Source organism: Jaculus jaculus, chromosome 3 (assembly GCF_020740685.1).
Source record: "Jaculus jaculus isolate mJacJac1 chromosome 3, mJacJac1.mat.Y.cur, whole genome shotgun sequence".
Lineage (NCBI taxonomy): Eukaryota > Metazoa > Chordata > Mammalia > Rodentia > Dipodidae > Jaculus > Jaculus jaculus.
Genome location: NC_059104.1, coordinates 54,199,343 through 54,216,989, shown reverse-complemented (window position 1 = coordinate 54,216,989; position 17,647 = coordinate 54,199,343). Strand labels below are relative to the sequence as shown.

At 34.5% G+C, this 17,647-nt stretch overlaps 1 protein-coding gene across 3 annotated transcripts in view; it reads left to right on the top strand.

The window, feature by feature from the left end:
- Pcdh17 (protocadherin 17) overlaps positions 1–17,647 on the top strand; it is a 103,706-nt gene that overhangs the window by 66,948 nt on the left and 19,111 nt on the right. For 2 of the 3 annotated variants that reach the window (XM_045145222.1, XM_045145221.1), the window contains one exon: positions 17,581–17,647. This exon is cut by the window's right edge and continues 17 nt beyond it. The exons of the other annotated variant lie outside the window; for it this stretch is intronic. In XM_045145222.1, the coding sequence (XP_045001157.1) occupies positions 17,581–17,647 (67 nt within the window). The remainder of the gene's footprint in view (positions 1–17,580) is intronic. 3 annotated transcript variants of the gene reach the window in all.

Below are 17,647 nucleotides of genomic sequence, written 5' to 3'. Positions count from 1 at the left end.
ATAAAAATGTTTATTTTTATCAATCAAGGTATAAAATTTTCCCCATTTTGGGTGCTGAAAATATTTATTAAAATAAAATTATAAATTAAAAAAAATCATTTGCTGAGGATATGTTTGGATATGCGAGGCCTTCTGATTTTCCATATGAAATTTGAGATCATTTTTTCTATCTCTGTGAAGCACACTGTAGAGATTTTAATTGGAATTGCATTAAATCTATATATTGCCTTTGGTAGGATTGCCATCTTTACAATGTTAATTCTGCCTATCCAGGAGCATGGGAGGTCTTTCCATCTTCTCAAGTCCTCCTCAATTTCTTTTTTGAGTGTTTTTATATTTTCATTGTATAGATCTTTTACTTCCTTGGTTAATGTTATTCCAAGGTATTTTATTTTATTTTTTGTTGTTGCTATTGAAAATGGGACTATGTCCCTTATTTCCTTTTCTGTATCTGTGTCATTTGCATCCAGAAATGCTACTGCTTTTTGTGCATTCATTTTGTATCCTGCTACTTTGCTATAGGAGTTAATCACCTTCTGGAGTTTTGGGATGGAGTCTCTCTGGTCTCTTACATATATAATCATGTCATCAGTGAATAGAGCTAACGTAACTTCTTCCTTTCCAAATTGTATCCCTTTCATTTCCTCCTCTTGTCTTATTGCTTGAGCTACGACTTCCAGAAATATAATGAAAAGCAGAGGTGAGAGAGGACATCCCTGTCTTGTTCCTTATCTTAATGGGAATTCCTCCAGTCTCTCTCCATTAAGTATTATGTAGGCCTTTGGAGCTTTGTATATTGCCTTTATTATGTTAAGATGTGAACTGTCCATGCCAATTCTCCCAATGTTTTGATCATGAAGTGATGTTGTATCTTGTCAAAGGCCTTTTCTGCATCTATCAAAATGCTCATGTGGTTTTTATGTTTAATCTTTGTTATGTGGTGTATTACATTGACAGATTTTCATATGTTGAGCCACCCTTGTGTTCCTGGGATAAATCCTACTTGGTCAAGGTGGATAATGCTTTTGATGTGTTGTTGGATTTGGTTTGCGAGTATTTTGTCCAGCATCTTTGCATCTATGTTCATTAGGGAAATAGGCTGGTAGTTTTCTTTTCTTGTGGCATCTCTGCCTGGTTTGGGGATTAGTGTGATACTAGCTTCATAGAAGGAGTAGGATATCTTTCCCTGTTCTTCAATGGTGTGGCACACTTTTAGAAAGATTGGTTTGAGTTCTTCCATGAAGGTTTGATAAAATTCGGCTGGGAATCCATCTGGTCCTGGACTCTTCTTTTGGGGGAGGTTTTTTATTACTTTTTCAATCTCCATGAGTGTGATGGGTTCATTGCGGTGATTAATCTGCTCTGAGTTTAGCTTTGGTAGATGATATGTGGCCATGAATTTATCCATCTCCTCCACATTTTTTAGTTTTGTGGAGTAGAGGTTTTTAAATAATTCCTGATGGTTCTCCCAATTTCATGTATGTCTGTTGTGATCTCTTCTTTTTCATTTTGAATTTTGTTAATTTGGAGCCTCTCCTTTTTTTGCTTGATCAAATTGGCCAGAGGTTTGTCAATCTTGTTTATTTTTTCAAAGAGCCAGCTCTTTGTTTTGTCAATTGCCTTCATTGTTTCTTTGGTTTCCAATTCATTAATTTCTGCTCTGATTTTAATTATTTCTTTCCTTCTAGAGCTCTTTGGGTTAGATTTTTCTTGTTTTTCCAGTGCCTTTAGGTGATGGTTAGGCTATTGATTTGGGATCTTTCTGTGTTTTTTATGAAGGCATTGAGTGCTATGAATTTTTCCCCTGAGGACTGCCTTTATTGTGTCCCATAAGTTTAATATGATGTGTTCTCATTGTCATTCAATTCTAGGAATTTTGCAATTTTATCCACTATCCATTTGTTGTTTAAGAGTGTGCTGTTCAGTTTCCAGGTGCCATTGGGATTCTTGGTGGGTCTTTTGTTGTTGATTTCTAGAAATATAGCATTGTGATCTGATATCATGCAGGGAATTATGTCGATTTTCCTAAATATGTGGAGGCAGTCTTTGTGACCCAGTATATGGTCTATTTTAGAGAATGTTCCATGGGCTGCTGAGAAGAATGTGTAGTCTGATGATTTGGGATGGAAAGTTCTGTAGTTGTCCTTTAGGTCTAAATGTTCTATGGTTTTGTTGAGTTCTCTTACTTCCCTGTTGAGTTTCTGTTTGGATGATCTGTCTATTACTGATAATGGTGTATCGAAGTCCCCAGCTATGATGGTTTTGGTGGTTATTTCCTCTTGAAAAAAAAAAAAAAACTTTAAAAAAGTGGTCACAATAGGTTTGTGCTAATATATTTAATGTAGAACTCATACAACTCACACAGAGAACAAAGCAGAGATCATGTAAAAGAAACAATGTATGTGGAGTAATATTAAAATAATAACTCATTTTAAAACCAGTAATAATAGTTCTGTCTATGGGTTGGGTATATGATATGCTAGTTAAGCTTGTATTAATGTTTTTACCAAAAGTTAGCTATAAATCACCTTTATCAGTTCATACTTCCTGGAAAAAGATGTCTTTATGTACTTTTAAAATAGTACATGAGTAACATACGCACTTTTATGTTAAATATTCTAGATTTAACAAAAAGTTTGTAAGGTTGTATGATGCAAATAATGAAACAATATATCTAATATCTTACAGCTCCATAAAAAATTGACTACTGGAGTTTGCAAAGAAAGTTGAAAGGTCATATAAAAAATGCACTCAGTAAAGTGCTAGCATTAGGGCCAAAATTCAAATCCTTATCACCTTCTTTAAAAACCTGGATGCAGGGCTGGAAATATGGCTCAGTGGTTATTGGTGCTTGCTTGCAAACCCTGATGACCTGAGTTCCATTCCCCAGTACCCACATAAAGCCAGATGCACAAGGTGGTACATCAATCTGGAGTTTCTTTACAGGAGCAGGAGGCCCTCTTATGCCACATCTCCCTTTGTCCCTGTCTCTGTTTCTGTCTCTCTCTCTCCTTCCATAAATAAAAAAGAAAATATATATTATTAAAAAAAAAAAAAACTAGATGAAGTTCTAAGAGGCAAAGACATGGGAATCCCTGAAGGTTATTGGCAAACTAGTCTAACCAAATTGGTGAGGGTCAGAGCAGTGGTGGTTCTGTATCAACAAATAAATAGGATACTGATTGAGGAAGGCACCTGATAGCTATCTCTGGCCACCAATTCACATAGGTACACATACACTACATAAATATAAGTGTCCTTACACATATAAACATACTTACATACACACATAAAGGAACCACACACACATACAAAAACACAAAAAGCTATATTTATTAGTCTGGGTAATATGTTTTATACAAGTTTAAATTATCTGTATTTTGGAAATCAAATTGATCAAAATTCTACTTTGAATTTCCATTACTCTTTCAAGTAATTAAACATATCTTTTTATTTGTGATATTCTTCAGTTAGTTTAGTAAGTGGCCATAATGGAGGGGAGATACTGTGTTCCACTGAATGAACTTCTATAGGCTTGATAAAGTAGCAAAATGGTTATTTTGGTGTTATTTGTATAAAGATATTTTGTTGACAATTCACATAAATTTGCACATTTCTCATTTTAAGACACCAAAGTATTAAGAGTTGATTGAGTTGACTAGATTTCTACACAGAAATATGAAGGAGGTATTTAGTGGGATCTGGGATATATAAAGTTTTTTTGTTAGTTTTTAATAAGTTGAGATTCTTCCTTGATGTGCTTATTTTATATAGGATAACTAGGGGATGCTTTAGTAAAAAAAAAAAAACAAAACAAAACAAAAATAAAACTACCCTGTTTAGGGCTAGAGAGATCGCTTAGCGGTTAAGCGCTTGCCTATGAAGCCTAAGGACCCCGGTTCGAGGCTCGGTTCCCCAGGTCCCACGTTAGCCAGATGCACAAGGGGGCGCACGCGTCTGGAGTTCGTTTGCAGAGGCTGGAAGCCCTGGCACGCCCATTCTCTCTCTCTCTCTCTTCCTCTGTCTTTCTCTCTGTGTCTGTCACTCTCAAATAAATAAATAAATAAATTAAAAAAAAAAAAAAAACTACCCTGTTTACCTGATAAAAAAAATTGAGGCTAGGGTGTTTATACAGCTTGAAGTAAATTTCTCTTCAAATATTAATCATCAGAGGTTTATAAGAGACATATCTGATTTTCTTGACCTTCCTGTAATATGATTATTGTAGGCTTCAAACAGCTTTTTTCTGTTTGTCTTGCAATAAAACACGAAAATGCATATGATAGATCTCATAATTTCAATTAGTAGTTTGGAATATACCATGTAGGTGAATGAATTTATCTATTACACAGAAATAATTGAATTTTTAACCAAATATAAAATTAAAAATATTGCTACACATTGTATCACAGTTTGATTTTTATTACTTGAGATCATAGAGGAATGACACCATGCAGAGTGACTATAAACTACACACAGACATTTTAGGACCTAGAACATAAATGGAAATGATTGGCTACCTTCATAGTTTATAGCAAGTTTTCATAAGGAAAAAATGTAGAAGATCAGAATAAATGACCAGCTAAGTTTTCTATGTTAAAAATCAAAAGTCATTAAAAATACAGATAATTATACTGGGTTTGACTTCTTTTCCCTGCATTGGCATTCATTTCTGTGTACTGAGAGCTGTATTCTGACAACTGTGCTCCAGGCACTGACGGGAAGGATAATAGATGAGGGTAGAATTATTAAATTAGTTGTTGCCAGAATCTTTTAGTGTCCTAGAGAATTAACTGCTATGGAATATCTGAATGCCTTCAGTTTGTAGTTTAGTAATGCACATGTATTCCCATGTAGGCATAAAAAATTGTGTCCAAAAATTATTAGGAAATTTTTGGTTTCTATAAATTTATATTAATTTCACTGCAATCTTCTTTCCCCACGTTAGAAAATAAGGTGGAGATTTTAAATTATTTCCTGACTTTTCTTTATGTGTGTGTATATATATATATATATTATTAGTTTTCTATTCAGCAAATACAGGCAGTTTGGTACCATTAGGAGGCTCATCCGTGACCTACCCCTGCCCTTGGCCCCTCTTTGTTGAGGTATATGGGTCATGCATTATGGAGTTAGCCCACAGTTATTGGTACGATAAATGCCTCTCCATATCCTGTCCCATCATATGGCTCTGACACACTTTCTGCCCCCTCTTCTGCAAAATTTCCCTGAGCCATGTTGGGTTCATTTTTGGTCTGCTTCAGTGATGAGGTGTTGGGGGCCTGTGAGGCTCTGGCTCTCTGATTTGGTAGGAGTTGATTTTTCTCTGTGTTGGTCTCCTCCCCCCTTGTGCTGGTATCTGGTTCATAAGAAAACAGCACCCTTGCTTGTTTTGCCAATTTTCTTTAGTTTCAGCCGGGGCCCTTTTGAGGTATTATGGGTGGCTCTCTCCTTAGGATCTGCATCTATCTGAAAAAGAGAAGCAGATTCTGCAGCGGAGAGTAAGTTAGCTCCAGGACAAATGAAATTGCCCCCCCCCCCTTTTTTTATAGTTTAATAGGTGTAGGACCTCTTGTAGCCAATGAGTGATGGTAGCTTGATATTGGAGAGAGGGCTTATGTTTGGATATGATTCTGACTTGTTTCCCAGCTCCAGCTGTGGGTCCTCTACCACTGAGGGCATCAGTTAGTCAAATCAAGAGCAGTTGGTTCCCCACCATTGCTGTGTGCCACTATTGCACCTGTGTGGGCATCACACCAGGTTATTTGTTGCTAAGTAGGTTAGACCATGAGTTGCTTGAACAGATATTGGTCATTTCCCCCAGTCGCTCATATAGCACCTTCTGTCACCTTTTCAAGATGCTCTTTTATCAACTGTTCATGCAATTTTAAGTATTCTCCTGTAATTCTTTGATTATTTAGTACTGCCACAAATCTTTAAATCATTTGCACATTGTACCTTACTTTCCATTTCATAGGATTTACAAGTGTGGATTATGTCTTCATGCAGATCTTGTGGTTTTTGATCTCTTTCTGAAATATATTTTCCTTTTACATTTATTTTGTTTATTGCATTTTAATGTTTGCTCTACTTATTGGGGTAAGGTGGAATCTCATAGTTGTTTTACTTTGCATTTCTCTGATAATTAGGGATGATGAACATTTTCTTAAGTGTGTGTTTGCCATTTGTATATCTTCCTCTGTGAACTGCCTGTTCATATCTTTGCACTATTTTGTTAGTGGGTTGTTTGTCTTCTTATTGTTTAGATTTTTGAGTTCTTTGTAGATTTTAGAGATTAGGCCTCTATCAGGTGGATAACACACAAATATTTTCTCCCATTCTGTGGGTAATCTATTGGCTTTCCTTATATGCTTGTCTATAAAGAAACGCTTCAGCTTCATATGATCCCATTGGTTGAGTGACTGTTTAAGATCGTGAGCCACTGGGTTTTGTTTAGGAAGACTTTTTCCATTCCTATATCATGGAAAGTACTTCCTAAATTTTCTTCCAGTAGTATTCGATTTTCTGATTTTATATTGAGGTCTTTGATCCATTTGGATTTGAATGTAGTGCATGGTGAAATGTGTGGATCAAGTTTCCGTTTCCTGCATGTGGTTATCCAGTTTTTCCAGCACCATTTGTTGAAGATGCTATCTTTTTTCCAGCCTATATTTTTGGGTATTTGTTGAATATCAAGTAGCTATAGTTGCTTGACCCAAAATCCGGGTCTCAAGTCTATTCCATTGGTCTATACTCCTGTTTTTATGCCAGTACCATGCTGTTTTTATTACTATGGCTTTGTAGTGTAGCTTTAGATCAGGTATGGTGATCCCACCAGAGGTATTTCTTTTGCTGAGGATATGTTTGGATATGTGAGGCCTTCTGGTTTTCCATAGAAATTTGAGATCATTTTTCTATCTCTGTGAAGAACACTGTAGGGATTTTAATTGGAATTGCATTAAATCTATATATTGCCTTTGGTAGAATTGTAATCTTCACAATGTTAATTCTGCCTATCCACGAGCATGGGAGGTCTTTCCATCTTCTCAAGTCCTCCTCAATTTCTTTTTTGAATGTTTTTATACTTTTGTTGTATAGATCTTTTACTTCCTTGGTTAACATTATTCCAAGGTATTTTATTTTTTTTGTTGCTATTGAAAATGGGACTATGTCCCTTATTTCTTTTTCTGTATCTTTGTCATTTGCATACAGAAATGCTACTGTTTTTTGTGCATTGATTTTTTTATCCTGCTACTTTACTATAGGTGTTAATCACCTTCAGGAGTTTTGGGATGGAGTCTTTCAGGTCTCTTACATATACAATCATGTCATCAGCGAATAAAGCTAACTTAATTTCTTCCTTTCCAAATTCTATCCCTTTTATTTCCTTCTCCTGTCTTATTGCTTGAGCTAGGACTACCAGAACTATATTGAAAAGCAGAGGTGAGAGAGGGCATCCCTGTCTTGTTCCTGATCTTAATGGGAATTCCTATAAATCATACTGTTATTGTTACACTTTATAACTTTCAATTTATTTTAAAATATATGAGTATTTTATTATTTATATGTCTTTATCTACCATTCTATTTTTTGTACAGTGGTACCCTTTGTCCATTTTTCTTTGTGCATATGTCTCAACTTCTGCCAGTCAATATGTTTATAATTGTTTTCAATTTGAAAAGTTGAAAATTTCCTATTATTTTGCAGAAATGTAATGTTAAGCATTTTGGCCACAAATGAATAATTCATGATATATATAGTCTTTCAAGGTAGGGTCTCTCTATAGCCCCAGCTGACATGGCAATCCTCCTACCTCTGCCTCCCAGTGCTAGGATTAAAGTGATGCACTACCACAAGTAGCTGCATTGTATAATTAATTAATTTATTCATTTGTTTGTTTGATAGTTTGGTTTTGGTTTTTTGAGGTAAGGTCTCTCTTTAGGCCAGGTTGACCTGGAATTCACTATGTGATCTCAGGGTGGCCTTGAATTTAAGGTAATCCTCCTACCTCTGCCTCTGGAGTGCTGGAATTAAAGGTATAAGCCACCAGACCTGGCTCATTTTATTAATTTATTATTTATTTACTTAGTAAGAGGGAAATAGGAAGAGGAACAGGGAGAGAAATAAGGAGAGAGAGAGAGAGAGAGAGAGAGAGAGAGAGAGAGAGAGAGGATGTTATGAATGTTGTGTCAGGACCTCCCAGCTGTTGCAAACAAACTCCAGAGACATGCACCACTTGTGCATCTGGCTTACGTGTTTCCAGGGTCATCAAACATAGGTCTTTTGAATTTGTAGGCAAGTGCCTTAACCTCTCAGCCATCTTTCTCTCTCCAGCCCTCATTCAATTTTTTAAAAGACCTTTTTAGAACAAAAGCAATATGCTAATATAATAAGCTTGTTGAGCTTTTGCATTGATCCAGTTATCACATGTCATAGTGTCCTTAGAAACCTTGTGGATACCTGTTGCACTAGCATATCTATTGACAACCACGCTAATGTGAAAAATTGCTCCTGTTGACATAGGAAATTATGTGGTCAGCTTGTTATCAGGGACTGCATCAAAGTGGCATAAGAGGAAAGGCATGCAAGTTAATGTAGTATGAGTGAAAAATCAAATGTGCATTAGAAAAATGCTTTGTTTGGCCATTAACTAATCTGAACTTCAAGATACTCATATTAATAATTGACATTATATTGATTGATATCAAAAGTTATAAATTATTCCCATTATTAAAACTATCAAATAAAATTACATCTCATTTGAGATTCCAATACAAAATAGCATCAAAGGAAGACATATAAATGGATGCCTGTTTTAAGAGACATAAAAAGTTGGATTATGGGAATGAATATTTTTTTATTTTCTATAGAGATATGGTGATACAGAATAAATGTTATTATAACTCTCTCTCTGTGAGCACTCAATCATGTACATAGAAACTTGAACTAGTTAGGCTAGGAATGTACAGAGAATTATGAAAGTGTTTTTGTCCCATAATTTGTTCAGTTAGTAGGTAAATAAGATGTATCACTATTATTATTATTATTATTATTACTATTATTATGTTTTTGAAGTAGGGTCTTACTATAACCCAGGCTGTCCTGGAAATCACTGTGTAATTTCACAGTGGTCATCCTACCTCTGCCTCCTAAATGCTGGGATTAAAGGTGTGTGTCCCCATGCCTGGGTGGATGTACTTTTTTGTATCAGCATTTTTATTGAATATAATAAACCATACATAAGTAGTAAATGTTAGGTCAAAATAAAGTAAAAATAAGGCTCCCAAATTATTCACTCTCATTATGAAGATCCCTTATATATAACAATTTACAGGTAGAATGTATGGACTGAGAACATGACTCAGTAAATAAAGCTCTTGACTAGCAAACTTAACAGCCAGAGTTCAGATTCCCAGTACTAATATAAATTCTTAGTGGGCAAGGTAGCCTTTTGGAATGCCAATACTAAGGAGATAGAAGTTATGTTGTAATCTGTACTAGTTTAGCCAAATCATCGAACCCTGAGTCTAATCAGATATATTGCCTCATGAAGTAAGCAAGGAGGAAGACTCAAGGAAGATACTCAACATCAATTGCTGTTCTCCACATGCACAAAGGTGTATTCATACACATGCAAACACATACATAATACATACACATAAACATATAAAGTAAATAGAAGTTATCTTACTGAGTAAAAACATTATAGTAAGGCAATCTCTAGTAACACTTTTCCTATGTTATTGAGCCTTTCACAAAGTTGCTTTGTCTTTCTCCTCTGTATGTTTTGTTGCATACAGAGAAGAGGGGATGCGGAAAGAAACCCTATAATAGATATTGAACATGTACTCTACAATTCAGTCGACTTGTAATTTATGGATGATCCTTATCAACTCCTTTCTCTTTTCAGATACTTTTCAGATTCAGTTTCTAAATGCTATAAAACTTATTTATACCCCTTTTGCTAATTTTGATATCTAGAAAAGTAAAGGTTTAAATTATTTTCTATTTGTAACTTTGTTTATGTCATTTATTGGTAAAGAATGATTATACACATATCATATATATATAATCTTTTCATTTTATGATTATGTGTGTTATGTGCTACAGTAAATGCATATTGCTACAATAATATAATCACAAAATAGAAGGGTTTCACTTGCAAATAGCCCACATTCACATAGAGTTTGTATCTGAAGTATATTTTGTTTTCCTTGACTTGTCACTGCTTCCCAGTGTTATAAACTTACTGGCAATATTCACCAAGTGCCAGCCTGTGGTATATCTATAGCAACCGCTTAGACCTCAGACAAGCTAATGAAAGTTTCCCCACTTCACAGACTAGAAAGTGGAAGGATACAGACCTTGAGATTTCCTCTAGAGCATAACTATTGAAACTATAAATCTAGTCAAATTCAACTTGTCCTGCTTAGTAGTGCTGGCACGCATAGTTTATTCAGTATTGTGAAAAGCTAGGTGCCAAAATCAAACATGTTAATGGAACTGGTTACAGGATTCCCTTCTGCTTACTGCACTAAGTCAGCATGTGGAATGCAGCTGCATCTGAGAGGACACGAAGTCTTCTACCTAGAAATGATGCTCAGGCACCAAATATAAATGATCCAGGAGAATGTTTTTCCTCTTTCATCATTGCCCTCAACATATCCTGCATGATTGTTGCTGACAGGATGTTCAAAATCTGGGAAGAAGGAAATTGCTACTAGATAAGGACTGCTGAGGATACCACTATTTCCCATGTGACACCGGTTTTTCTGTATCTCTTTTGTCCTCTAATCCATATGAGCCCACATTATGAGCATCTGTGTGCTCTGCTCATATTACAGCACCAATTTACTTAAATTAAAATTTCAAAAATGGAAGTCAAATCCATTGTGTAATGTTTACCATTTCTTAAGGACACACCTTTTGCAGTCCCGAAGTTGAGTATAAAAAGTTATTCAAAGGTGCAATTTTTCCTCTGAAAAGATTATATTCTTTCTCTTCTTTTTTTAGATCTGTGACTTAGATGATATTTTGATCAGCTTTCTTCTAGGACCAGTATTGCAGCAGGTATGAAGTTTGGGGCTGCAAAGAAAGCTGTTTTAAGGCTCAAAAAACCCACTGATCACTTTGGTGCACAGGATATTGCTAATGGTAGTAAATAAAGAGTTATGTTTCCTAATTCAAATAGAAAAGTAAATGTAATAAGTTAAGGAATACAGAAAATGGTGTGGAGTGGAGGAGAGAATAGAAGAGGGAGAAAAAAAAAAAACAAGGAAAGGGTTTTAGAGAACTTCAGAGAATGACTTCTCTTTCTTGAAAGCCAGGATTCATGTGGCCTACATTCATGCAGAGCTGTCTTCCATTTTCTATCATGTTTATAGCATTCTGCTGTTGGAAATTTAAGCTAATTAGCTTGGACTAGTTCAGTACTGCACTTCATACATCAGCTCACCACAACCTAAGTTTAGCATGTTTTTGTAAACTAAACTTTTAAAGAAGCACCTTTTTATGTAGTAAGATACTTTTTAAATTGCATAAATGAAGTAATGAATAACCATTAACAAAAGAGACATTTGTAATCATATAATATGCATAAACCCAACATGCTGTGTTGCTTAGCTAAACAGGGATATTTGCTTTCTGTATTAGTAGGAATGTCAACTTACTGTTTTCCTTTCATAGTTATTGCTATTGTTCTGGACTTAGAATTACAGAGAAAAGTTCAGATAAGATTTGTTTCTGACTGTCTTGGATACTTTTATACTCTTAGATACCTGTCCTCTGACTTCAAGTTTAAATGAATGAGAATTCAGTTATATATGTTCTTAGTCTCTGAAATTTAATCACAACCTAGTCTGAACTTGTCAGTGTGCCATTTTGTTTTGACATACAATGAAAGGGTTTTAGTAATTTCTCTCTTCTTTGTAGCCATTTTCAAGGATAATAGTGATTACATGGCTTATTATGTCTTTATGACTTTTGGTGGGCATTATGGGTGACAGTGTCTGCTCACTACAGCAGTTTAGTATGTATCAGAAATTTCGTAGAAAACCAAAATTTATTGAGCAATTTTCCCTTTCATAATAGTTCTGGTAATTCAGAATTTTTAAAGTGTAACTTTCCATTATGTTCAATCATCATCACCATGATTGATAGGCAAATATTAGGAATAATTTTAATTTAATAGCTGTTTGCTATTGTACATAGTGGCTCAGTGATTCAAATTCCTACTCCCCACCCTCTGCCAAATCATGAAAACTCAAGATATGGACCAAGCACATTGAAGACGTTTTCTGAAATAAAGTGGCAGGGAGTGGTTTTATGTGCTCCAATAAGACCTACATTGAATTTTCTTTTAAAGAAATTGATATAGTATTGTGGAAAAATTCTAGCTTGAACAATGTCACAAAACAATGAAAGTTTTTCTTTCATTTCTGCATTAAATAGTGCTGTTATTTGAAAATAACATTAGGTTCAATCACTTTTCAGGATATTTTATAACTTTCATGCATTCATTTGCCACAGTATATGAACATTCTATAAATATTGGTTACAAAATATTGTATGCTTTTCTTCAGTTCATGACATTCTAGAAAGAGTAGACTGAATTTCATTTAAAATTATTTGCCATTTGTTGTTTTTTTTTTCTTCTCACAAGATTTATTTTCTCCCATGAAATACAATCTATTTGAGGAAAAGAATGGCAATATGCTTAGATAGAAACAAACTCCAGGGCTCAAGAGATGGCTTAGCATTTAAGATGCTTGCCTGTGAAGCCCAACAACCCAAATTCAATTCCCCAGTACCCATGTAATCCATATGCACATGGTAATGCATGCATCTGGAGTTTTTTCACTGTCATATAGTGAGGGGTACCTGCAATTCATAGTATCTGGCATTATCAATATATTTGGGAGTGGTTTTAACTTCAAAGTTTCTTTTTTGAAAGTCTATATTAGTTTCACAGTATATGTCACTAACTGCACAGATTTAAAACAACAGAAATAAAATTTTCACAGTTTTTGAGACTATGTTTAGATGATTGTTGACAATTCCAGAACCCTTTTACAATCTCTGCTTCCAGATCTCCTTTGGAGTGGCTGGAGGCCCTGGTACTCCCATTCTCTATCTGCCTCTTTTTTTTTTTTTTTTTTCTCAAATTAATGATAATTGACATCCTCAAAAAATAGATAGAAAAAATTCCTAAGGAAATATTGTGTGTAATAAATTCCAAAAAAAAAAAATTCTTTGCTAGTAGTAGATGAATTGGCTGCTAATATATAGTATGTTTTGTTGAAATTTTTCAACATTTTTTTTTTCTTTGAGGCAGGGTCATGCTCTAGCCCAGGATCATATGGAATTGACTGTGTAGTCTTTAGGCTGGCCTTGAAGTCAAATTTATTTTCTTATCTCAGCCTTCTGAGTGGTGAGATTAAAGGTATATACCACAAAGCACTTCTTGTTCAGTGTATAAGTATGGAACATTTTGTCTCTTGTTTTGTATTTGAGGTAGAGTTATACATTATCCAGGCTGATCTAAAACTATGAAGATAAGGCCAAGGTTTAAGATGTCACTTAAGGGGCTGGAGAGATTGCTTAGCGGTTAAGCGCTTGCCTGTGAAGCCTAAGGACCCCGGTTCGAGGCTCGGTTCCCCAGGTCCCACGTTAGCCAGATGCACAAGGGGGCGCACGTGTCTGGAGTTCGTTTGCAGAGGCTGGAAGCCCTGGCGCGCCCATTCTCTCTCTCTCCCTCTATCTGTCTTTCTGTCTGTGTCTGTCTCTCTCAAATAAATAAATAAATAAATAAAAATTAAAAAAAAAGATGTCACTTAAGTTACAGTGCTTAGCTTATAAAAGGTCTTGAGTTCTAGGTCCATATTGCAGAAAACAAAACAAAACAAACAAACATTCTAATCTATGTTCTAAGGGTAGCTTATAGTTCCCGAGAGTCCTGGTTTTACAAGTGCTGGAATTTTTGGCAAGTACAGCTACTATACATAACTTGGAATGTTCTTACTATTTAAGCATTCATATTCCAAAACTATAGAAAAGTTGTAGTGTTTCTTGAGGTAATGCTAGGTGTCATATACTAAAAGTATATCCATACACCATATATATTAAGGTATATGCATATAGAGTCATAATTGGAAATATATAGCATGTCTTATGTTTGTGTTTTTTATTAACCCAAATACTCATATACAAAAATGCACATATGTTTAGTTAAACTTTTGCATAATATCACACAAACACATATGGAAATGAGGAACAAAGATACTCTTTCTTATGGCACTAACATATAGTATACTTAAACACAATAGCAATGAAAAAGCCTCTACAGTCTTGGAAAATAATCAGAAATAAGAATTAGTATTTTATGATTAGGTATTAGAAATTTTAAGAATATCTTCTATATATCCTTCTCTACTTACATTGTTATACATGATGAGTGCATCCTAAAGGTGAAAATTTGTTAATCAAAATGAGCTTAATCTACCTCACCTAGCAGGCCCCACAACTGAGTAGCACATGGTGCTGCCAGTTATTACAGGTGACCCTTCTTTTCACACAGTGGACTGAGATCTGGAATTTAAGAGAATGTCAAACCATTGAACATCTCCCCAAGTTCAAAACTCAAAATGCATATATGGTTTCAATACAATTCATATATTCATATAATTTTTGAACCCTTAGAAAATCTATCTATCTATTTATCTATGTATGTATCTATGTATCTATCTATCTATCTATCTAAATTTGAGCAATTATATAGTGAGGATTATTTGTAATTCAGAGTATTTTAAGTGAGTCAGGAAAACTCTGTTTCCTTGGTGATTTGTGTCAGGTCTTCTCATGTTATCAATTTGCAAGTATATTGTCTTATCACTTTTGGCAAATGAAATATTATATTAAAAATTACTTTAAGATTTCAGTTTAATCTTATTTTAACTTTGCAGAACCCAATTTTTCATTTATCCCATTGCCATTATCAGTGTTTTTAGGAGTGTATTCTATTGTCAAGTTTCCCTTTTGACAGTCTGTATTAGTTTGACAGTTTTTATTACTAAACACATAGATTTAAAACAGCAGAAAAAAAACTCTCACAGTTTTAGAGATTAGCTTCAGATGATTGTTGACAAAACTATAACTCTTTTCTAATCTCTGCCTCCAGGTCCCCTTGAGTTTCTCCCTGAATGGCTAGAATTTTTAATGAGAGAGAAAGAGAGAGAGAGAATTGGCGTTCTAGGGCCTTAGCCACTGTAAACTGAATTGGAGATGCATGCACCAGCATGTGCATCTGGTTTATGTTCATTTGTTGGTTCTGGGGAGTCAAACCCGGGTCCTTAGGCTTCACAGGCAAGTGCTTTAACCACTAAACAATCTCTCCAACCCCTGAGTAGATTTTTGTCTATTTCTTTTTTATATCAGTGCTTATATTAGGACCAAGTCCAATCCAATATGACCTCATAGTAGGTAATTGCATAAGCACAGACTTTATCTCCAAATAAGGTCATATTACCTGGTTGTAGATTGGTATGAATCTGGGGCCATAGTACTCAATTCAGTGTGCAGTCTTTAACTGATTTTCTCTAACTTCAATGGTGTTTTTTGCAATTAAAAACTTGGTCTGAAATTTATGTGACTCTGTTATTTATAAAATATATGATACTTTTATATATATATATATATATATATATATATATATATATATATATATATGCACACATTAGATATTGACTAAGGAGTTTTGTAATTATCAAGTGACTGTAAAATTCCTATTACATTGTAAAGTAATTATGATTGAAAATATTTCACTTTTTGTTAAGATTAAGTATTTAAGAAAACTATTTCATGTGCCAGAAAGACACATGTACCCAGTAACAAAATTGGAATTAATGAAAGCAATGGACTATACATTTTTTCCTTTTATGTCTATGATGAGAACTAGAGTTTTCTTAGTATTTTAACACAAACATAATCATGATGTGACTTAGTAATTATTTGTTTTTTCCTTAAGCAGACAGTCTGTATAGTTTGTGTTTCCTTTACTTTGTTAAATACAACATTTAAACATGTGCATGGGCAGGCATTTTCAGGTGTTCCCATCTGTTGTAGGAGTATAATTTGAAAAAAGGAGAGAAACATACACAAATCAAACATGAAGCCAGTGGGGAAAATGGGGAGAAAATGAAAGAAACACCTGTAGGGCAAGAGTAGGAAAAATGTTTTAGCTGCCTGTTAGTAAGTACTCAAGCTGCTTTACCTTGGATTACCTTATGATTGCATTTCAGGGCAGGAGTAGGAACAGATATAGAACAAAGCTTCAATCTAAGGAATTGAGACTGTTTTAAAAATGAAGTTACTTTTGGTCACCAGTAGGCATTTTGTTTTGGAAGGACTTGTAGGCAGCAATTGATTTCTCATATTCCCTGGACATTTCAGTAACACTAATGCAAAACAAAATGTTCATTCTATTTCTTTATTCTAAGAGGTATATCAATTATATATACCTACAATATACCTATGTGAGAGTCTCATACAAAGCAAAACAAAAAACTAAAAAGAAAGTACACTGTATTTCCATGGATTTCTATGAACTGAATGTTTTATATCAGTTAAAAAATAAAATTTGAGGGCTAGAGAGATGGATTAGTCGTTAAGGCACTTGCTTGTGAAGCCAAAGGACACAGGTTCAATTCTCCAGGACCCATGTAAGCCAGACGCACTTGGTGATACATGTGTCTGGGGTTCGTTTGCAGTGGCTATAGAGGTCCTGGCATGCCCATGCCCATTCTCTCTCTCTGTCTCTCTCTCCTCTTCTCTGTATCAAATAAATAAAAATAAAACAGAAAAAAATAATAAAATAAAATTTGACACCAAAAATATAGGTAAATTACAAGTATAAGTAAATTTAGGAATAGAGATCCAAATTAATTGTAATATGTTATTATATAGTAGTTACTATACAAAATTCTATAATTATATATGTTTATACATACAGAGACCAGATTTAGATATGTCACGAGATTATTGTTACTGAAATCAATATACTCTTAAGTAGTAAATGACTCAACCAGGAGCAAAATTACTTAGTCCATTCCTTTGAACTCCAGAAAACATACATTGTGTAATTGCCATTAACATGCCTTGCAGGTTTTTATTAAGTCTTGGTCTCCAACAGTATCATAGAGTACTTTCTGATTGTAAATTTGGTCATCTGCTTGTTTATATCTTCTAGCTAGTAGTGATGAGAAGAGATTTATTTTAATGTAGATAAATATATGTACCATCATCATTAGAGTAATTATGTCCATTGATCAGGGCATTCACGTGGTTACTCAGCCCTGTTTCCATCTTACTGAAGTGCAAATACCCCTTAAAAGTGATTTTTCTACCATTAATACTAAGTCTTGTCTATATGGGGAAATGTGAAGAACCATAGATTTACAAACTGATCATTCCCAGGAATTTAATAAAAAATATTCAAATTGAGAGAGAAGGATTCATGATTCAGTTGGCCCTTTTTTTCCCACTTGGCTTTTCTATTTGTTAACTAAAAATATTTTATTTTTCAAGCATTCCCGACTTTGCTTTCCTTTGCTATCCTCACCCTACACTCCATCACAACCAGACTTCAGTCTGT